The 22296-nt window shown below is 41.9% G+C and overlaps 3 protein-coding genes across 3 annotated transcripts; 2 read left to right on the top strand and 1 right to left on the bottom strand.

Annotated features, from left to right (window-relative positions):
• The first annotated feature begins 1246 nt into the window (after positions 1–1246).
• On the top strand, positions 1247–6603 carry LOC133718082 (methionine aminopeptidase 1A-like). Its single transcript, XM_062144885.1, has 16 exons — positions 1247–1526; positions 1723–1773; positions 1982–2143; positions 2349–2424; positions 2579–2626; positions 2769–2813; positions 3498–3597; positions 3930–3981; positions 4079–4120; positions 4422–4483; positions 4567–4665; positions 5116–5189; positions 5279–5348; positions 5456–5521; positions 5608–5696; positions 6265–6603. Exons 1-16 carry the CDS (start codon positions 1471–1473, stop codon positions 6340–6342), a joined length of 1170 nt encoding a protein of 389 aa, XP_062000869.1. The 5' UTR covers positions 1247–1470; the 3' UTR covers positions 6343–6603.
• A 146-nt stretch (positions 6604–6749) lies between these two features.
• Positions 6750–9481, top strand: LOC133716588 (probable pectinesterase/pectinesterase inhibitor 36). The gene is given in 4 exon segments (XM_062143280.1): positions 6750–6825; positions 8149–8487; positions 8710–9319; positions 9321–9481. Coding segments are annotated over 4 exon segments (1104 nt in total). The 3' UTR covers positions 9400–9481.
• Positions 9482–13178: 3697 nt separating this feature from the next.
• Positions 13179–21646, bottom strand: LOC133716589 (uncharacterized). The gene is made up of 3 exons (XM_062143281.1): positions 21125–21646; positions 20317–21034; positions 13179–13336 (listed from the first exon to the last, which is right to left on the bottom strand). Exons 1-3 carry the CDS (start codon positions 21644–21646, stop codon positions 13179–13181), a joined length of 1398 nt encoding a protein of 465 aa, XP_061999265.1.
• Between the last annotated feature and the right edge of the window lie 650 nt (positions 21647–22296).

Consider the following 22296-nt stretch of genomic DNA (forward strand, 5'->3'; position numbering starts at 1 on the left):
AAATGTATAAGCGGAGCATCTAATGGTTAACAACAGATATTGTATTATGTATGTGAGCATCTAACAGTAAACACAAAACACATAATTAAATGGGATAAGCTGAATTGAATCAAGTCAATCAAATGATTCCAGATACGGACGACATGAAAGCTTCTCTCTCTCTCTCTCTCTCTCTCTCTCTCTCTCTCTCTCCCTCCCTCCCTCCTCCCTCCCTCCCTCTCGAAAGTAGATCTTCCATTCTATTTCGAGCACTTTGATCATAGATTCCCCTCCAATATTGAGTTTTAGCGAGATGTTAGACGTAGATTGGGAGCCCTAAAAACTAAGGCATTTTGATGGCGAAATCCTACCTTTCAAGACGCGTTTTTTAATACATTGATTTAAACCGCTCAAGGTTTAAATCACGATAAGTGGTTTAGTGGATAAATTGAGTCCCTCCACAGGAATGTTCAAGATGTAGAATCCTCATGTCCTGCGTTTGAAGACTAAGTTGGTTTAGTGTAATTGCTAAATTATTAACGTGGCGAGTGGAGATGTTGCACTATCATGTTGGCCGTTTTGGCCCCAAGTAGATTAATCATTGGACCTAAGAAGTTTTTGAGATACCACGATTAATCCGAAAAAATAGGGTGTCAAAATAAAAAAAGAAACTCTGAGTGTAACATTGTAAATTTTGTGAAAAACTATGTAAATTTAATATCTATTAATTTTCTAATCATAATCAGATAAAAAAAAACCGAATAGATAAATGTATCTATATTGAGAACCCAAAAAAGAAACCTACTTATACATCATCTATTAATTTCATGGGGTTGCATAAACCTTTAACATGTTTCTAGTGTAACATGTATGCATGAACCATTTTAAATTTGTGTAACATTAACAACCAACAACCAAGTACCACATTCAATTTCATGATAGATAAATGATATGAACACATGAGACATTACTCATGAAAATTGAGACAATGTGACAGAGCTAACAATCTACCAAGAACATTCTAATACTCTTGGAGCGGTGTGAATATTTACATTTACACATTGCAGTAGAGTCTAGAGATAGGAATAATTGATAGCAGACTTCGTAGATAGCATGAATTTGCAAAATTACTGTACCATTTCACGATATAAAAATATTATTTGAATGACTCTTACTTTTCAGCCAAATTCGTATGTCAGAATTTATTATTATTGCTATTATTGACTAATGCATACCAACAACATTTTCCTCTACTCTTCCTTATTTTGGTTTTATTAATATGGATCAAGTCAAATGTGAAGAATTTCTGCATTCTTCGTTGCGTGTTGTTTCCATTTTTGTTTCTTTGACATAGTTTTTATTTTTTATTTTATTTTTTCCATAATATTTGCGGGAAAATTAATAAATGTATAAATACAGAAATCTCCAACTGATTTCCCTCTCAACTCAAACGATTGTCTCACAGCTCGCCTGAGGCTACTGAATACGATCATGGCCGACGTCGCCACCCTCTCGTGTGCTCGTTGCAGCAAACCCGCCAATCTTCAGTATGTCAATTTCTCACTCTCATTTTTTTTTTTTCAATTTCGCTACTCAAAGATGTAATCTTTATGATTTTTGATTAATAAAGCTATAATCTTGATGCTACTATATGAGAAGTACTTGATTCTAAGAATTCTTGAATGTTCATGGCTTGAAAGATTGGAACTTTTGTTGAATTAAGCTTTAATTTTCCATTTGCAGGTGTCCCAAGTGTGTGGAATTGAAGCTTCCTCGTGAAGATGCCGCTTTCTGGTTTGTAATGATTTCCTTCTTTGTGTTAATAGTGGATTATTAGGGTGCCCTTTAGAAATTATAGTGAGTTGATCTTTTTGGGTTTAGCTTGATCAGGATTTAGAACACATTAGCGGTTTGATTTGACTAGAATCGATAGCGTATGTTGATAGAAGTTTGAAAATGATTTGTAAGTTTGACTGATTGTGGAGATTTGGACTCTTATCAGCACTCAGGATTGTTTTAAGGCTTCGTGGAGCTCGCATAAATCAGTACATTTAAAGGCCAAACAGTCCAATGGGACGGGAAATCCAGAGAACGAAGGCTGGGAATATTGCATGAAGAAAGGACAGGGTCGAACTCCGAAACTTCCTTATTTTGATTGGACTGGGTATGTTTCTATGTTTTTGCCTGCCTTTTCACTAATCTTAATTATGCATTAATGTTAATCATGCTGGATGGGTCTGACCCTTGGCATTCTTAGTCTTATGGTGTGAAAAGTTACGTATCATGGCTATGACATCATATAAATTGTTATAAATCACAAGAATTAATCAGCTTATGGAGTTTCTGAAACTGATATCTGTCTTGTGCAGGACATTGAGACCATATCCTATATCTAGTAAGCATGTGGTACCTGCTCATATTGATTTACCTGATTGGGCAGCTGATGTAAGTTTTGGAATCATTTCTATGTAATCCTCATGGTTTATTTGCATAGATGCACTGCATCTTTTGCTGATTTAATTGGAAGTAGATGCTGCATTGTGTTGCTACTTCTAGATGCAAATATGGCATCATGGTTTTGACCTTTCAAAAATTGCAGGGAATCCCAAAAGAGGAGCCCAGTAGTGACCTGCAGCGTGTTGTTGAGGTAAGAATGTACTTGATAACCTCATAAAATTCATAGTTTTGGTATAGGTTGATGTGCTATGACTGCTATCAAGTTAGACTTTCTGCTCTAGGTTTCCTTTTTTCTTATTTTGCAAGTAATTAATTGTATATTCATTTTGAAGATCAAAACTCCGGATCAAATTGAGAGGATGCGAGAAACTTGTCGAGTAAGTTGCAATTGCTTATTTCTTATTTTCTTTCGTTATATTTAATTCTGATGAACTAGTGTTATCTTGTTACTTATTTTCTTTTTAATTTGCTGCCAGTGCCTTTTCACTTTATCCTGTAGACCTTAAACAAATGCAAATTTTGCTGATGATTTGACTTTTTCATTTAAGGATTTTCTCTCTTCAAAGTTTTAATTATTCTTTCTATTACATCAGACTTCATGTCTTAACAATTTTTCTCACTGATAGTGCTTTGGATGGAAGAGTTTCTGTTAATAAAGTCAAAGTGATTTCTCCTGAAAAGGAAATGTGAAACTTTAAAAAGAGATGGAACACTTACATTAAGATGACTAAACAAAGGAGACAAGACTGAGAATATGTTTTATTATTACTATATGATCATTTGATTGTCCTTGATGAACATTTCTATGAGTCAAACAGAATAACAGGTTTAGGGAACATCTCTTACAGAGCTTGTATGTTTTAGCAAATCAGATAGTTCAGTTTAGGGATTGAGCTTGTATGTCTTCTTCTTCTTCTTCTTCTGTTTTTTTTTTAGAGAGAGATTGAGCAGAGATGAGAAGGGTTGTATGTATAGAATGATATTATTAAGTATCAAATGGGAACTCTTCACTATATCGTCTGCTTAAGTTTTACTTATATTGGGTTGTTCTTTGTTTTCAGATTGCAAGAGAGGTTTTGGATGCAGCTGCTCGTGTCATACGACCTGGTATCACGACTGATGAAATTGATCGGGTGGTCCATGATGCTACTATTGCTGCGGGTATATAATAGGCCTTCACCATTATATGTAGCATGCCAAAACTAGGATTTTCATTCAAGTTTTATATGCTCTTTAGTGAGTTCTTATTGATGTTGCAGTGTGTTTACTAGTTCAATTCCTTAGTTTTATATTCATATAATTTAATGTCTATTTTTGATCATATCAGTTCTATGCTTTGCTTATCAATTATAATTTACATAGCTATTCAATTATAATTTACATAGCTATATGACTAAACACACACACACACACACACACACACCTTCTATGCTTTTTAGTGGACTAGGCCGAATCTTGTTCGTTTGGTTGTCTGACTTGTAAACTCGCTGCAGGTGGATATCCATCTCCCCTCAATTATCATTTTTTCCCAAAGTCTTGCTGCACGTAGGTACTTTTTGCTTGTAGATTTTCTAATAGTTTTTTATTGAGATTGTACGATATTGATCAAGTAATTGTGCTTTGTCTTGTTTCATCATCACAGGTCAGTCAATGAAGTAATTTGCCATGGGATTCCTGATGCCAGGTATATCTCTTACGTATTTTATATTTGCCAGTGCCTTTTGGGTTCTGAAATACTTAATGGGAAAATCTTGTTTTATATTAGGGGTTTGTAAAATTTTGTTTTTACAGTATTTTTTTTTTCCATTCTTACTTCTTTTGTTTTGTGCTCTTTTTGGTTCCATGTTTGAACTTGCGGTCCACTTTAGCATAATCTTGACAGTTTTCTTTTACGAGATTACTAGATTAGAATTATTAGAGGCAGTTGTGTATAGCATTGTAGCCTTTTTTTGTTCTATGTCATTTTAGTGAAACTTTTGCTCCAGGAAATTAGAGGATGGTGATATCGTCAATGTTGATGTGTCTGTGTTTTACAAGGGTGTCCATGGTAATACCTGCTTTGCACATTTAACATATAGTTCAAAATTCTCTCATGTTCTTTGCTTGACCAATTGTAAACTCATAATACAGCTGATCTCAATGATACATACTTTGTGGGAAATGTTGATGAAGAGTCTCGACGGCTAGTCCAGTGTACTTATGAGTGCTTGGAAAAAGCAATATCCATTGGTATGCATTACGATATAACTATTTGGTGCATTACTGATCTATCATTGGGGGTTGGGGATTCTCAAGTAAAATTTACAGTTGTTCCATGATGGATTTTGATATTGGGGTGTCTTATCTGTCACGCTGGATTTTTTAGGGGTCCAAGAAAATTGCACCTTTTCTCAAGTGTTCTCATGTGTCTCCTATTCATTTTATTCACTTTTGTTATTTATTTGCTCTGATATTGCTTGTATACTTATTTGATGCCGGGCAAGTTGCAATCATTCTTGAAATATCTTTGTGGTTTTGTTTTTGCTTGGTTTTGTATCGGCAAATTCTAGATTATAGTGATAACTGATTGTGTCGGAGAAGTCAACCTATTCGTTTGTAATTGGAAGTGTACAATAGTATAATTTCAAGTATTTGGGTTCGAAAGCGTAATACCTGATTCGTGATATTTGTTGAGTGCAGTAAAACCTGGAGTTAGATTTCGTGAAGTTGGAGAAGTCATTAATCGCCATGCTACGATGGCGGGATTTTCTGTGGTAATTTGTAACTTGTATTTGGACTTGCACAGTACTTTCAATTTTAAGAATAACAGATAAGACTGAGTATTCTTGTATTGCACCAACAGGCGAAATCATATTGTGGTCATGGTATAGGGGAGCTCTTTCATTGTGCACCAAATATTCCTCACTATGCAAGTATGCTCCTTTAAGAAGCTTGTGTATCTACGGTCATTGATTTTTTTTTTTCATATATATTTTTTTTGCTTCTCCTTTTAATGCATTGGTACCTTTAATCCAAGCAGGAAATAAAGCAGTTGGAGTGATGAAAGCTGGACAAACTTTTACGATTGAACCAATGATCAATGCAGGTATTTTTGAAAAGTTGTTATGAGCATATTGAATTGTTTTTTGGTTGCTGGCCACACCTTATTAAATATGAACAAAATATCAATAGGAATTTGGCGTGATCGAGTGTGGCCTGACGGGTGGACTGATGTTACCGCAGATGGAAAACGAAGTGCTCAATTTGAGCACACACTTCTGGTAACTGTGCAGTTCCTTTTATTATGTTATGTTAGTAACTACTAACTTGTTTGCAACTTCTAAGTGCCATTACTCTGACTGTGAGAATAACTTTCTTGTTGGTTTTCTGTGCATCTCTGTGCATATTCTTGGATTGATCTGTATGCATTGATTTTTTTTTTTTTTTCGTTCTTCTCGGAAACTGTTTCTGAAATTTGTTCTGGGTCTTCAGTCACCATAAGTATGTAAAGAAAATGAAGACATCTTCTAGTTCCATGTTATAAAAGGATGGATATCGTGGCATGCTAGCATTAGTACTTCAAATGTTGCCTATGAGATGATAAGGAAGTACCTTAAGCTAGTATCTTGGTATTTTGTCTTAAATCAAATCTGCCATTTTTTTTCATTGAATTACAATGCCATTGAGATTTAGTTAGGAATCTCTTTTTCATAGGAAGATAGGTTAGCCGTTGTTGTCATGATGTTAGCTGATGTGTTATTCATTTGTGATTATTTTTCTGGGCTGAATGCAGCTATAGTGGCTTACATTTCTAATTCCTTTATCTTTCTTTTCTTCCTTAATTTGTAGGTGACTGAGACCGGAGTTGAAGTTCTTACAGCACGGTTGCCTTCATCGCCAAAAGTGTACCCTTGGTTAGATGCCTGATCACTGCCTCTTGGTTAAAGTTGCAAACAGAGGGGTTCTATTATGGCAGGCAATACAGGAGTAAAGCAAATGTTGTGTTTTTTAGGGGGTCATTCGTTTTTGTAACTTTCAATTTTACATTTTGGTTAAAGAATGATTTTCTCTGTCTGTTTTATAAGAGCAAGACGAATAATGTTATACAGGACAATTGTATGTTTTGGTTACGACATGTTTGATTTCAAAAGCACAGAGTCTATATTAGATTTCATGATTTAAATCTCATTAGAGTTGGCTATTGTTTTTGTTGTTGCGCTATTGTAATTGATGTTGGGTGATAGGCGGAATAGTTCATACAATTGCGTCGTTTAATCGGTGTATGATTCACATACAATGTTCAACGTAGGAAATCAGAATAAAACAATTTGAACATGGCTTTAGCTAAGCTCTTCAGTCTGAGGAGAGTTGTGGATATTAATATTGCAGACCATGCGTTCAAAGACCAAGGTACTGAGACTGATGATGAACCTTGGCAAGGGAGATGGTAGATGTTCATAATCTTATCGATAGTTTGGCTTGTGGGTCATGGAATTTCTATTCCTGCCCCCTGTTGTCTTGTTTTTGGCTTAAGATGGAGAATTCTGATTTTAGCAATTTCATTTCATTCTTAAATCACGGATTCATTTATGGGAATCAGATTTTCTTATATATGATTGTTATCTGTAGTATATATAGGTTCGTCTCGGTATTGGGAAGCTTGGAATCAATGATGCCGCCTCACAGTGCCATTGCTTCTGCTCGGCTCAAGTCCAACATTGCCTTCGATTCCACTTGCTGGAGTTGCCTTTCTCAGGGTAACCCACTTACTTAACATCCTTCTCTGTTTTCCATTGGTGTTTGTGTCTTTCAAGTGTTCTGGTCTTTTGACAACTAAGGCTTCCTTTGTGTTAGTTGTTAGTTGTTACCAACTGAAACATACAGTTAAGACATCTTGCTATTAGGAATATTTTGTGTTGCACATTTAGCGGAGGGACATTTTTTATTTATTTTTTGGTTAGAGAAAGGTAAGGTGACAATCGAATTCTTATTATTTCTATTTCTGAATTAAGTTTTTTTGGTCTGAATTTCTATTTCTGAAGTTATACCTGTTCACATTGAGAATAATTTATTATTCACCTCTATCTTTTTTATTGCAAAAAAAAAAAAAAAAAAAAAACACGTACAATTTGCGCTCGAAGTTACTATTTTCCAAACTTTTACATAAAACAGTCAAATATTGAGAAAATATTTGTGAGTGAGAATTCTTCTATATTATTCACAATTGTGTAAGGGATATATATACAAAACCCTATTGTACTATACTTGTACTACACATTAGTACAATCTAGTATAGGAAACTAATTCCTATAAGGAAACTACTGAATACACATATTCTCTAGATGACTCACGCGTCAACTAATAATGACTGACATGTGAACATAATGACTCACGCGTCAACTAATAATGACTGACACGTCAACAAAAACGTCTATATACTCATTGTTCCTCTTGATTTATCCCCAAAAGTAGTGTGGCTTCTCATGCTCCGTCTATCAAAATTGCAACTAATTCTTTGTAATGAAATGATGAGCGATTTTTTCTTTTGGTGTTACATTAGTGAAAATGACGATAATGATTAGTATTTAGTGATTCAAATTGCTGTCCCAAGTGTCAATTTCCAAGCTTCCAACCTTGATCGATCTCTTGGTTAATTCCCTGACCACAACTCCACAAGTACTGCTTTTCTTATTATCATAACTGAGTTTTTGTAATTTATGGTGTTATATATAGTAGACGTACCACATGGACAAAACTCCAACCCCAGGTCAAATGGAGGGCTTTTAGCATCATGGAGTCCAGCAACATCCAGGGCTGACTTTGTGGTTGCAAAATATGGTTCAGGCACTCACACATCACTTAACCAAGCCGTGGCTGCACTTGCTAGAATGGGTCACAGGCGACCTCTAAGAGCCATAATCTATGTGAAATCCGGAGTCTATAATGAGAAGGTGGAGATTGGTGGACATATGAAGAATGCGATGCTTGTTGGGGATGGCATGGACAGAACTGTAATCACTGGTAGCCGCAGTGTCGTGGACGGTGACAGCACTTTGACCTCAGCCACATTCGGTGAGTTTGATCCCAAAAATCAATCATTATATATTCCAAATTAACTTTATCTCTGTCAATACATAGCTAGCAGTAGCACAACTCTCTTTTATCAAGGTGCAATAGCGGATTTTAGAAATTTTTCTTTTTAATTGTCAGAAAATATATCATGTAAGCTAGAATATGCAACCATAGTACAATTAATGACTATGAACTAGTCACTTATAATATTGTCGTTTGCAGGTGTCTTAGGGGATGGTTTTTGGGCGAGGGACATAACGTTTGAGAATACGGCCGGTCCACAAAAGCACCAAGCAGTGGCATTGAGGGTCAGCTCTGACCTGGTAGTGTTTTACCGATGCAGCATTAAGGGGTACCAAGACACTCTCTACACCCATTCCCTAAGGCAATTCTACCGTGACTGTCACATATATGGCACAATGGATTTCATATTCGGTGACGCCCCCGTCGTGCTACAAAATTGCGACATTCTTGTGAGGAGGCCAATGGGGCACCAATCCAACATGTTAACTGCCCAAGGACGCGACAACCCGGGAGAGAACACGGGCATTGTTATTCAAGGTTGTCGCGTTAGACCTGCGAAGGAGTTTGAGGGGGTTAAGGGTTCGTATAGGACTTACCTTGGTCAGCCGTGGCAGAGATACTCGATGACTCTGTTCTTGAAGACAGATTTGGATGGTTTGGTTGATCCAAAGGGGTGGACGGAATGGAGAGGTAGTTTTGCACTTTCAACACTGTATTATGGGGAGTATATGAATGTAGGAGTGGGTGCCTCAACTGACAAGAGGGTTAGATGGCCTTGTTTTCACGTGCTTAATAGTCCACAGGAGGTCAGCCCTTTCAGTCAGTCGTTTCATTCAAGGAGAGTCATGGATTCTAGGCACTGGTGTGCCAGTTTGGCTTGGAATATAATCATCGGGTGCTTCCTCGATTCAACATGTTACCATAAAATGTTATTGGTAAGGGCAACAACATGAACATCGGGCATGACTAGTAGCTGTTTAATTTGTAAGAAAAATTATATCGTAAACTCTAAATAAACTTAATACGTACGTACCAAAACTATGGTAGCTAGTAATATGTCGGCCGCTAGCCTTTCGTTTAAAAAAAAAAAAAAAAAATCAACTCTCACAATTTTTTTATATTTTTTATCAGGAAATGAATGCAGTAAGAAAGAGACACCAAGACCAATATTACAAGACCTAAGATTGAACCTGTCCAATTGGAACTACAAGCTTTAAGAGCAATGAAAACAAAAATAAATTGGGCCATTCTGGAACCCAACCAACAATCCCATAGCCTCTCCACGCTAAATTGTTGATCGTACCAGTATCGGCCAGTACCACTACCAAAGTCTTTGCAACTAAATTTTCATAGGTGGTTACTTGATATTCGATCCAACTCTTCATCTGGGATCCACTATTCCCAATAGGGAGATCTCCTTCCCGGTCCCTTTTTTTTTTTTTGGCACGGATTGGGGTACAACCTTGGTAGCCATGGTCTAAATCATCGTTGATCTAGCATATTACCACCTATGAGGAAATCTTTGTTTTTGGAAAATGAAATGGGTGAGTGAAGACGAGAAGAGATGGAGGTAGGGATGCCACTCTGAGGGAGGAAAAGATATGTAGAGAAAGACGATTAGACATTCCCACAGTGGATTAGTAACAAACTATTCTATTTAAACCAATGTTTTAAAAGGATTTGGCTCCTCTAAAGTGAGGATTGTGTGAAGTTATATAAATTTCATAAAATCTTAATCATTTAATTAATCCAATGGTTATTAAAGTGGCCAAATTTTTTTTTTTTTTTAGGAAGAGCGGGCAAACAGCCCACTATTTTATTAAAAAGATAGTACAAGTAATGAGGGGGACAAAACCTGACCTCCCAAATCTTACAATTCTCTAACTAGAGATGATAAACAAATGCTCACTTAATTGTGCATGCATGCAAAACCAACAGCAGCATTCTTGTCCTTGCGTTCCATAGTACACTATAGTACAGTTGCTCCTTTGAAGACATAGAAAAACCGGCGCCACCTCTTAAGAATTAAAGCATGGAATGAAACTGGGAGCAGTGGCTGATAATTGCGAGATACTAAGAATAGAGTAAATAGAAACATCAGCATGTTTATTGTAGGGATGGAAGGAATGCATAGCAGCCTCCTTGAATAATCCCAGAAGATGATGTTGGACATCCAACACATTAAAATCCTTACCTTCAAAACGCAGCAGATTCCTAGTAAGCCAAATATACCAAATTAGGTTGCAAGTTACCAGAAACCAAAGCTGACGTTTATGCTTAGAGAGAGCAGAAACAGAAGCTCCAAAAAACACGTCCTCAAGAGCATTCCAAGGGGAGAAAGAATGAGAAAAAAGAAGGCCAACCCATTTCCATAACTCCACAACTCGCGGACAGCGTAGAAGAAGATGCACATCTGACTCGGCGTGACTACCACATAAAGAACAACGAGAAAGGGAGGGAAAAACCTCGCCGCTGTAAAGCATCATCGGTTAGCAATCGTCCATGAAGAGCCTTCCAAACAACAAGGCTTTTGCGTGGTTGAATTGTTTTGTCCCAGATAACCTTACCCCAATTTCGACGATCAATATGATTTGAAAAGAACATAAAGGCTTCCTTAGCTGTCAGAGTTCCTGAGGAGGATCCTGGCCATAAAAGTGAGTCATGTGTGTCTTCCATAGGCAAAGCAATTTGATGTATTTTCACTGCAACTTGAGGGAATGAAGCAGTAAAATCTGCCGGAATAACCCAGTGTGAATCCACAATAAACTCGTGCACCTTGGCTTGAAGAGGAACAGAACCACTTACTCCAATAGTAGAAACCAGAGGCTCACCCAGCCAATTATCTAACCAAAATGAGATTTTTGTGCCATCCCCAACACACCATTGTAGCGAATTAAAGAATGTAGGCCAAACCTTTTTGAGACCCAACCAAACTGAGGATCTTTTGTAAGATTTTATAGGCTGAAAATCTTCCTTCAAAAATCGAGCTCGCATCAAGACAGAAGCCGGAGAAGAAGAAGAGAGCACCTCCCAACACCTTTTTATTAGAAGAGCATGATTCGCCTCAAAGAGATCACGTAGTCCCAAACCTCCTTCCTCCTTGGGTTTACAACAATGACGCCAAGCTACAAGAGGCATGCCTTTTTTTAATGGATCCCCTGTCCAGAAAAAATTCCTAAATTTGAAAACTGTAGACCAAAATGCCTTGAATCACTGACTGAATGAGCTGCAGCCTACGCGCTTGTGAGAGTAAAGAACCTTTCCAAGATGATAATTTGCACCGAACCCTATCGGCGATGGCCTGAAAATATATTCTTTTGGGACGACCTTGGAAAATCGGGACGCCAAGATAAGTGAAAAGAAGAGACCCTTGCTTGACCCCAAGAATTTTCCGGATAATAAAACGTCGACGATAAGCATATTTCCCCAGGAAGACTAATGATTTATCTTTGTTGATTCGTTGCCCTGAATTCAAAATGCATTAGATTTTTCAGCGAACGCTTGGTACCCCGCATGAAAACCATAATATCATCTGCAAAAAGAACATGAGAGGGCGGAGTAATTCCAAGAGGAGCTGATATTAAATCAATACGTCCATCTTCTACTAGCTTGGTCAGACCCCTACTCAATACTTCCTCAGCACGACAAAAGAGAATAGGAGATAGGGGATCGCCTTGACGAACTCCACGCGAACAGGAAAAGAACCCTTCCATTGCACCATTTATTAGAATTGACAAGTGCGCAGAACCCAGAATAGCTTTAATCCAATCCCGAAAAACATCAGAAAATCCAAAAGCCTTCAAAACACGAAGTAAGAAACCCCAGTCTAGAGTATCAAAAGCCTTTCGCACATCAAACTTAATTGCTATGTTACCAGCCTTGCAATTACGATCCAGAAGGTTGATACACTCTGAAGTCAATATAATAGGGTCTGCAATAGTGCGGCCTTTAAGAAAAGCACTTTGGTTTGGGGATATAATCCGAGCAGCAATAGGTCCCAATCTGTCAGCTATAATTTTTGTGATAAGTTTGAAAACAAAATTCGCCATAGCAATGGGACGCAACTGTGTTACTGAATCTGCTCCAGGAACTTTCGGAATCAAGATCATTACGTTTGAATTAAAATGGGGGAGAATGTAACCATTAGTGAAAAAACTCTGAACAGCTCTGACTACCTCCACACTAACAATTGACCAGCATTTCATAAAGAAAACTCCCCCAAAACCATCTGAACCTGGAGAGCTATTATGATCCATGGAACACATAGCTTGAAAAATTTCCTTAGACGCGGGAATGGCTGTTAGCAGAGCATTATCCTCATTAGTCACAAGTTCTGGAATTACCTTAGAAATCAGACCAGTATCTCTAACTGAAGGATCTACTGTGAAGAGCTCACTGAAATAATTTACTACATGATCACTTATCTCTTTTCGGTCATCAATAATACGGCTTCCATCTCTCATAAGGGATAAAGATTGTTTTAGTTGACGAACCTTGACCATTGCATGAAAGAAAGATGTGTGACGGTCACCCTCTGTAAGCCACTTAATCCTTGATTTATCACAATTTTTTTTTTCTTGAAGAGCAAGGGCCGCATGAACTTGAGCACTAGCAGCACTCTCCTTAGAAAGCCTGTCTTCTGAAGGACCCAAACTAGCAATTTCCTGCTAAATTATATCCAAGTCTACAAAGGAATTTTCCACCATTATGTTGACATCCCCAAACTCAGTTTTACTCCAAGCCCGAATCCTCTGCTTAAGAGTCTGAAGCTTGGAAGCCAGGACAAACATTGGATTGCCATAGAAGTGAACACTCTGCCAGACATCTGTCACCAAAGAAAGAAAACTTGGATGATCCAACCACATGCGCTGAAACCGGAACGGTGATCTCTGAATAAACATGAGCCTTGAGAAGGACACTAAAGGAGGACAATGATCTGAGGAACAACGTGGCAGCGTGGAGCATTCCAAATGACGCCAAATATCCATCCAAGAAGAATTACTGAGACACCGATCAAGCCTCATTTCGACACTTGCACTAATACCCCTTCTATTTGTCCAAGTATAAGGCAAGCCCTTAATAGGAAGATGAAACAGTTCACAATTAGTTGACATATCTTGAAACTCCGAGCATGAAACCGCATTGGGAAGAATTTCACCTCTTTTTTCATGAGCTCCTTGTTAACGTTAGAATCCATGGGGACTCTAGTTAGCATCAAAGAGAGAGAGATAGAGAGAGAGAGAGTTGACACGAGATGTATAGTGGTTCGCCTCCGCATGAGCGGGAGACTACGTCCACTTGAAAGCTTATACTAGTGTGTGTCGAGCCTTGCGGCCCAACGAGATTACAAGGGATGTAATGAATGTCTTGAGTTGTGGGAGGAGGCATTCCTTTTATAGGTGAAGGAAGCCATCTCCTTTACATTGTTTTCGATGTGGGACAAGTAACAACTATTCTAGTGTAGAAACTATTCTAGTGTAGAAATGCCTAGTTTGTGGAGGCAACTTTGCAAGGGCGGGAAGGTGGCTTCCCGGTGGCGGATTTGCGACTTCCGGATACCGTAGCGTAGCTTGAACATAGGGCTACACGATGCATGTCTCGGTTGGGCCTTGCCATGTCTCGTGGGTGTCCCAAAGTGGGTGTTAATTATGCTTGGTGATGTAGCAAATACTCCATATTGTTGGAGGTATGTACAAGTCCCCGAAGTCCCCAAGTAAGAGGAGCTTCTTGGTTGGGGAGTTATACACACGATGTCACCAAGCATAAGTAACCGGGCGGTACGGAGCCCCTACAAGTCCCCGAACTCCGTAAGCAAGAAGGGACCCGTTAACCTGCACAACAAAGACAAAAAACAGGCATACGTAGAATGCTCGTTGCATTGGGCAACAAATGTGAGTTGCACCGATATGCGTTGGCATATATAAACGTATGAGGTGCGTGATACATGTTGATGCATATATGCGAATGGTGCCGAGTACGATCGATTATGGCGTAGAAACTCGAGAACGCGTATGGTCGTGTGAGCGTATGGATTGCATATGATAAATGTAAGTTGCATGAGCGGTGCGAAGGTAAGCGCTTGTGACTTATGAACGATGACCGCGCGTACGATTGTGTCTGTTTGGTTTTCGCTCGTATTAATGGAACGCGAAAAGAATTTGATTTGTGGCGGTCGGTAAACGACAAATGGTAGAAAAATTCAATGTTCCATTAACGTGTGGTGTGTCGAGTAGACATGAGCGTAAAGCTCGAGGATTGCCGGGAAGGCATGAGCGGAAAGCTCGTGATCGGGAAACTCGGGGTTGCCGGGAAGGCATGGGCGGGGAGCTCGTGGGTTGCCGGGAAGGCATGAGCGGAAGCTCAAGGGTGCCGCGAAGGCATGAGCGGTAAACTCGTGAGTGGTAAGCTCGTGGTGCCGGGAAGGCATGAGCAGGAAGTTCGTGGGTTGCCGGGAAGGCATGAGCGGGGAGCTCAAGGGTTGTCGGGAAGGCATGAGTGGGAAGCTCGTGGGTTGCCGGGAAGGCATGAGCGGAAGCTCGGGGTGCCGGGAAGGCATGAGCGGGAAACTCGTGGGTTGCCGGGAAGGCATGAGCGGTAAACTCGTGAGCGGTAAGCTCGTGGTGCCGGGAAGGCATGAGCGGAAGCTCGGGGTGCCGGGAAGGCATGAGCGGGAAGCTCGTGGGTTGCCGGGAAGGCATGAGCGGGGAGCTTAAGGGTTGCCGGGAAGGCATGAGCGGGAAGCTCGTGGGTTGCCGGGAAGGCATGAGCGGGGAGCTCAAGGGCTGCCGGGAAGGCATGAGCGGGGAGCTCAAGGGCTGCCGGGAAGGCATGAGCGGGGAGCTCAAGGGTGCCGCGACGGCATGAGCGGTAACCTCGTGAGCGGTAAGCTCGTGGTGCCGGGAAGGCATGAGCGGAAGCTCGGGGTGCCGGGAAGGCATGAGCGGGGAGCTCAAGGGTGCCGCGAAGGCATGAGCGGTAAACTCGTGAGCGGTAAGCTCGTGGTGCCAGGAAGGCATGAGCGGAAGCTCAAGGGTGCCGCGAAGGCATGAGCGGTAAGCTCGTGAGCGGAAGCTCGTGGTGCCGGGAAGGCATGAGCGGAAGCTCAAGGGTGCCGCGAAGGCATGAGCGGTAAGCTCGTGGTGCCGGGAAGGCATGAGCGGGGAGCTCGTGGGTTGCCGGGAAGGCATGAGCGGAAGCTCAAGGGTGCCGCGAAGGCATGAGCGGTAAACTCGTGAGCGGTAAGCTCGTGGTGCCGGGAAGGCATGAGCGGAAGCTCAAGGGTGCCGCGAAGGCATGAGCGGTAAGCTCGTGAGCGGAAGCTCGTGGTGCCGGGAAGGCATGAGCGGAAGCTCGGGGTGCCGCAAAGGCATGAGCGGAGCGCGAAAAGATCGGCGGTGCCGCTGAGGCATGAGCGCGGAGCTTGGCGGTGCCGCTGAGGCACGAGCTCGAAAAGCGCGGCGGTGCCGCTGAGGCACGAGGGCGAAAGCCTGGCGGTGCCGCTGAGGCACGAGCGCGAAAGCCTGGCGGTGCCGCTGAGGCACGAGCCCGGAGCTCTGTGTTGCCATGAGGCTTTAACGGGTAGCTCGATGGTGACGCCCTGAGGCATGAGCGTGGCCGTGCTAATTATGCTGGGCTGTATGTATAAGTCCCCGAAGTCCCCAGTCAAGGAGGGTGTTCTTGCGGGTTGATACCAAAGCGTAGCTTTGTGCCGTATATCAAGCATAATTAGTGCGAGTGCATCGTCCATCTAGAATTGGTTGGAGCGAACGCTTTTGCCCTTTCGGGTGGGCCCCTGCCAGGCCCTGCGAGGAGTCCCCCACTCCTGGCTATAGACCTCCGGATGGTCGGAAAATTGTTTGATGAGGGGAGCTGCACGGAGCAGAGGGTGTTGGGTAGCGAGCCCAATCTTTGGTACCCAAGCGTCGGGGTTAACTGCCGGATCAATGGCTGCCGTGGGCTGTGTTAACTAGTCCCTTGCTGTTTTCTCGAAGGAGAAAAGCTTGACTGCAATGCCGCGTAGCGGTCATTGTCATTATGAGGCGTAGCCTTACCGCTTGGCGGTTGGTTAAAAAAAATGATAAACACATAGAGCAAGTAATAAAATTTTGTTTGAGTGTCCCATACTTATTTAATTTTGCAATTAAAATAGAAGCATGGCATATGTGTATAGCATGTACTTGTAATGTGGATGCTAATATCATTTTTGCATTTTTGTAGATATGCTAAAGGATCATTGAGATCGGTATGTGAAACATGGCATATCTAGTATGTGAGATCTAGAAAGTGTTGCCAAATCTACGAAATGTTGTAGGCATGCTTAAAAGTTTATGGAAGCATGTAAAAATATATCAAGTATGATATTCTATAAGCATGCTTAAAAGTAGTGAAAGCATTTAACGGCTCTAATTGCAAGAGCGTAAAAGATAAGATATAGTGACTTATCTGGAGCCGATCGAACGAGGTTTTAATAGGTTGTAAAGGATTGAGGTATCCGATCGTGAGACTTTATTTGGAATGCATCAATTGCCCATCGAGGTATTGGTTCCATTTTGGGGATGAGGTTGCCGGGAGAAATAATCGAACCTCAAAACAAAGCAAACAATTATCATGTAAGTTTGTAAAACTATTAAATGTTTGATATGTGCATTGACCGGGGGCAATGGTAATGCCCTAATACTGTGGACGTTTAAGTGGCATGCTTTAGAAGTTATAATGTATCACACTATATAACATGTTGTCACTAGCCGTATAACATGTGCATATGTAGCAATATATGAAAAGAGAAGCAAGTTGACCATGTGCCTGTAATTTTGAATTGCAAATATGTAATTAATTGACATGTACACATGTAGGGTTTGTAAGCATGTTTGGGTGTAAAGGCCTGCATTCCATATATGATTATGTAGTGCTGATGCTAATTGCAGCCAATGGTTGTTTACAAATCAACATAGGAGAATACCGAACTCATTGTGTATAATGGCAAGTGAAACATGGCAATTATACATGCCCTGGGCATAGATGATAAGATGCATATAATGGAAACGTGTCTGTCATATGGCATTAATTGGATAGCCACTGGATATAAATATATGCATCAGCTATATATGTGTGGGTACTAGTTATGAAATCAATTAATTAAGTTGTAGAGGTAATGGCATGCTGACAACTTTGTGCGTATAGCCTAGGTAAACCACATGAGGCTACAGCAATTGACGGTGGATATCGATAATAATAAAAGAAAATATATGTGTTGTGCCTAATGACTGACGACATGCACTGAGTAGGCACGTGGTGTCCATATAAAATTGTATAAGAAGCAAGAGCTTATCTTTTAGTGATTGCCTTGGGCTGGCTCTCGATTAAGAAGCTTCAGAATATGGCGGAAAAACTGATGGCTGGAAATCCGTCGGCATATTCAGTAAGTACCCAGGGATTGCCGATGCAATTTAGATAAGGAGGGCCTAGTGTCGTGCGGTGAGGCCGCAAGGCTTGGGTATTGCAGGTTTCCGAGGGGAGCTGCAATGGTGATGTTGGAGGAGGATGGAGGTTGCCTAGCGGTGGCTGCCGGTTGGCGGAGCGGAGCAGAGGTTGCTGCTCACCGCTGGGCGTATCTAGCGGGAGATGTACCGCTGGTGCTGATGATGACCGAAGAATGGTCATGGGTGCGCACAGAAGCTTTCTGGGTGCGAAGAGAAGATTTAATTGTGAAGAGGTCGTCGGTGTCGGCGATATTACCGCTGGGTTTTTTTTTTTTTGTTTTTTTTTTTTTTGCTGTGCTGCTGCCGGATTACCGCTGGGTTTTCGCTGGGCGCTGCCAGCGGTGCTGGGTTGATGGCCGCTAACCTCTCTGGTAGGAGATGGCCGGCGGAGCAGTGGGTCTGCTCTTGCTGCCCTGAGCTTGCGAGGCCTGGCGGTGCTGCTATGCGGCGCTTTGGCCAGCGGAAACGTTGCTCGGCGGAGGTTCTGGTCAGCGGAGGTGTTGTTCAGCGGTAAAGCTCGGGCTGAAGCTGCTCGGATGTGAAGCTATCCGGCCAGCGGAGTGGAGCTTTGGGACATCAGCAGATCATGGACGGCGGAGCTCTTGGCCGGCGGAGCCGTTGTCCAGCGGAGCGGAGCCTCGGAGTTGGGCGGAGATTCGGAACTGAATGGAGCAGAGGTGCTCGACAGTGGAGTAGTTTTGGCTGTTGGTTTTGCGGCTGGCGGAGGTTTTGCCGCCGGTGTCTCCTAGCGGTGTTGTAGCTAGCTGAGGACTTGGTGCTCAGTGGAGAGTCGGACCGAGGAGCTTGGGGTCAGCTGTGTATAGTCCGGCGGTGTACAGTTCGGCGGAGCGGAGCTCGTGGGTGGAGCTCAGCTGAGGCGCTGATGATTGAAGCTTGTGCTTGGGTGCCCAGAGAAGTTTTCTGGGTGTCCAGAGTAAGTTAGCACAAATTTTTTTTTTTTTTTTTTGTTGGTCAGCGGTGCCCATTTGAGCTGGCGTTGACTTTTGTGATGACCAGCGTTGACTTGGGATGGAGTTGCCGTTTGTCAGCGTTGACTGGCCCATGGGCGTTGACTTAGCTTTGTTCTGTGTTGACCGCTCATGATCAGCGTTGACCAGACCTGACCGGCGTTGACCAAGCATTGACTTGGTAGATGGCACAAGTTGCCGCTAAGAATATGTTAAGATGACTTAACTCAATGGTAAGTGACGAAGCCTTTGTGTTGGCTTCCCACAGACGGCGCCAAATGTTAACGTTAGAATTCATGGGGACTCTAGTTCGCATCAAAGAGAGAGAGATAGAGAGAGAGAGAGTTGACACGAGATGTATAGTGGTTCGCCTCCGCATGAGCGGGAGACTACGTCCACTTGAAAGCTTATACTAGTGTGTGTCGAGCCTTGCGGCCCAACGAGATTACAAGGGATGTAATGAATGTCTTGAGTTGTGGGAGGAGGCATTCCTTTTATAGGTGAAGGAAGCCATCTCCTTTACATTGTTTTCGATGTGGGACAAGTAACAACTATTCTAGTGTAGAAACTATTCTAGTGTAGAAATGCCTAGTTTGTGGAGGCAACTTTGCAAGGGCGGGAATGTGGCTTCCCGGTGGCGGATTTGCGACTTCCGGATACCGTAGCGTAGCTTGAACATAGGGCTACACGATGCATGTCTCGGTTGGGCCTTGCCATGTCTCGTGGGTATCCCAAAGTGGGTGTTAATTATGCTTGGTGATGTAGCAAATACTCCATATTGTTGGAGGTATGTACACTCCTAGAACACAATTAAAATCTCCTAGCACTATCCAAGGCCCGTGGACAAAGTTAATTTTAACATGAAGTAGATCTCGCCAAAGTCGACGACGCTCCAGTGTAGTTGTTTTAGCATAAACCCAGGTCAGAACACAAGTGACAGAGTCCAAAGTGCAAGAGATTGTAAGCTGTTGATCTGTCGCTAGTAATAGGGTCGGTTGAATAGCTTGATCACAGAAGAGCCAAATATTTGGAGGTTGGTCACCCCGGTCATTTACAGCAACTGGAAACATCATTAAAGAACGCCAAAAGGAAGATTTAAGTGTACTTAAATTAATAAAGGTTCAGAAATACCAATAATTGAGGGTTGATATCAGTGAACCATCCTACGCAAGACTCTTTGAGTCGGGGCATTGCCCATGTCCCGAGCATTCCAGAACAGAATCTTCATATGTTAAGGCGTGAGGTGGGAGCCCTATTACGGGTAGGGTAACGGTCTGAAGCTTGCTCTTGTAATATTTTCTCACGCATTATCTTTTTTTGCTTCTTTTGCTGTGATTTAGAAAGGACAACGGTCATACCGTCCTCTGGCCCTTGAACAACAACTGCATTTCCCTCCGTCACAATGGGGGAGGTAGGGAATGAGTCCCCCTCATCAACTGAAGCCTGAACAGCGATCTCCCTTGAATGCTCTGCGGCAATGGATTGATCATTTGGTTCAAGGAACACTTGGTCTGCTAATTGCTCAATTAAGTCATTGGCAGCCCCTACAATGACATCATGAGCCAAAATGGCAAACTGATTGTCATTGGTAATAGGAGGTCCAGACCTAACTGTGCTCCCTGGACTACTAGCTCTCCCATTATCAATAGGTTCTATATTTCTCGTGCCAACTTGTAAGGAATCTTGGCCAGCATGAACATGCATGACTTCTGCGCATGCTGGAATCACAACATTAGTGTCAGTTGTCTCAACTAAGGGCTGAACCTCTGTAGTCTGACTTTTTTTTGAAGCAGTCTTCTCCTTCACTCTGTATACCTGGCCGACCACCAGCTGTGGAACTCTAGTAGGTTTCTCAATATTACGAGGCTTTGAATCACCCTGCAATTGTCTACAGCGATCGGCCATATGTCCAACCATACCACAATGAGTGCACATGTTTTCATAAATAATCTCAATAGGAAAACAATGTGTCTCACGCTCTACCATGAGCGAAGAAGGCAACTCGCCGGCAAGATCAACGTCCACTAGCACCCGAGCGTAATACCCAAATTCACGCTCCTTGGTAGCCTTGTCCAACTGCAAGGGCGTACCCACTCCCCGCGCAATTTCCATAAGATGCTGAGGATGCTAGTAATCTTGGCTCAAGCCATACAATCTGACCTATACTTGGGCATGTGTTTGTGGAAGGACATCCCCAGGCACAAAGTCAGGCTTCCATTGAGCCAGTCGGAAGAGGCCGTCGAGTAGAGTGCATGTACCACCACCCCAAACTCGTCGTAGGTCTTCCTCAGTGCCAAAGTGAATGTCAAAGTATCCCATCCCAAGCGGAACCAAGCGCCAAGGCGTTGATGGCTTCCATAGATCGGCAAGCAAGCTCTTGAGGATGGATGTTTTCATTGGGACAGAACCCTTTCGCAGTAGCAGCCTACCAATAAGATTGGTTTTGAAAATTTTCAACTGATACTGGTATAGAGCTTCATTGATTTTTACGTAAGTTTTGTCTCCGCGTATGACTGGAGCAGGCAATTCGCTAAGAGAGACGGAAGACTCCACTGAGTTAGAGAGCACAGAGGCGAATGTTTTGGCCTTTGGAATAGGTTGAGGATGAGGCAAACCCTCCTCCAATGGACACAAGAAGGCCCACGGACATGCAGCCGCTCTTGAGGTTCCAGCGCTCGTCGCCAACATCGCGAAACTGTGGCTGCCCTAGGCAGGAACCCTAGAGTGCAGAAACTCCCTGTTCGTGTGAATTTTCCAAAGGTGTGTGTCCCGCGCGTGTTTGACTAATTAACTAACTTCCTAAATCAGCTAATGTAATTTTAACTGGTATTGTCCGCAAACCGTCGTTAACTCCATCACGTCTAATTCATTTCTGTTTCGCTCTATCTATTTTTCCAATGGAAAACATTCAAGGTTACGAGAATGTAAATCAAATCAGGTAATATTGCCTCTATATTCAGTTTATACTCTTCTATAGGCTAAAGTGGGTGAGGGTTTCTTATGGCTTATGATTAATACTTACTCACCAATGATTAAATAAACGATGAGAATTGAAAAGGCCATAAACAAACTTGGATGAGTATTGAGTAAGTTAAAGCAACCATTCATCAAAGAGCAGAGGTTGGCGATTCCCTAGTCAGCTATTTACTCTATGCAGTTTCTTTGAATACTGAATAAGACAGTTGAAACTCCTTTGCTATTCACACCAATACTGAAAAAGTGTATTACGTGAAAGCCACTAGATTTCAAAACTGAAAAACCTAAAATTCATGATGCAATTGAAATTACAATTGAAATATGATCTTGGGTAAGATAGGAAGAAATGAAAATAGTTGGGA

Source organism: Rosa rugosa, chromosome 6 (genome assembly GCF_958449725.1).
Source record: "Rosa rugosa chromosome 6, drRosRugo1.1, whole genome shotgun sequence".
In the NCBI taxonomy this organism is placed as follows: domain Eukaryota; kingdom Viridiplantae; phylum Streptophyta; class Magnoliopsida; order Rosales; family Rosaceae; genus Rosa; species Rosa rugosa.

What these genes read in the sequence shown, in the direction of transcription:
- LOC133716589 (XM_062143281.1), bottom strand. Translation starts at nt 21,646, where the DNA reads ATGTTGGCGACGAGCGCTGGAACCTCAAGAGCGGCTGCATGTCCGTGG. An exon ending in TTCCACAAACACATGCCCAA is followed by an intron (nt 21,035 to 21,124) that starts GTATAGGTCAGA and finishes ACGCCCTTGCAG; the next exon opens with TTGGACAAGGCTACCAAGGA. An exon ending in TGTTCAAGGGCCAGAGGACG is followed by an intron (nt 13,337 to 20,316) that starts GTATGACCGTTG and finishes CTTTGGTGACAG; the next exon opens with ATGTCTGGCAGAGTGTTCAC.
- LOC133718082 (XM_062144885.1), top strand. Translation starts at nt 1,471, where the DNA reads ATGGCCGACGTCGCCACCCTCTCGTGTGCTCGTTGCAGCAAACCCGCC. An exon ending in ACCTGCAGCGTGTTGTTGAG is followed by an intron (nt 2,627 to 2,768) that starts GTAAGAATGTAC and finishes TTCATTTTGAAG; the next exon opens with ATCAAAACTCCGGATCAAAT. An exon ending in AAATATTCCTCACTATGCAA is followed by an intron (nt 5,349 to 5,455) that starts GTATGCTCCTTT and finishes TAATCCAAGCAG; the next exon opens with GAAATAAAGCAGTTGGAGTG.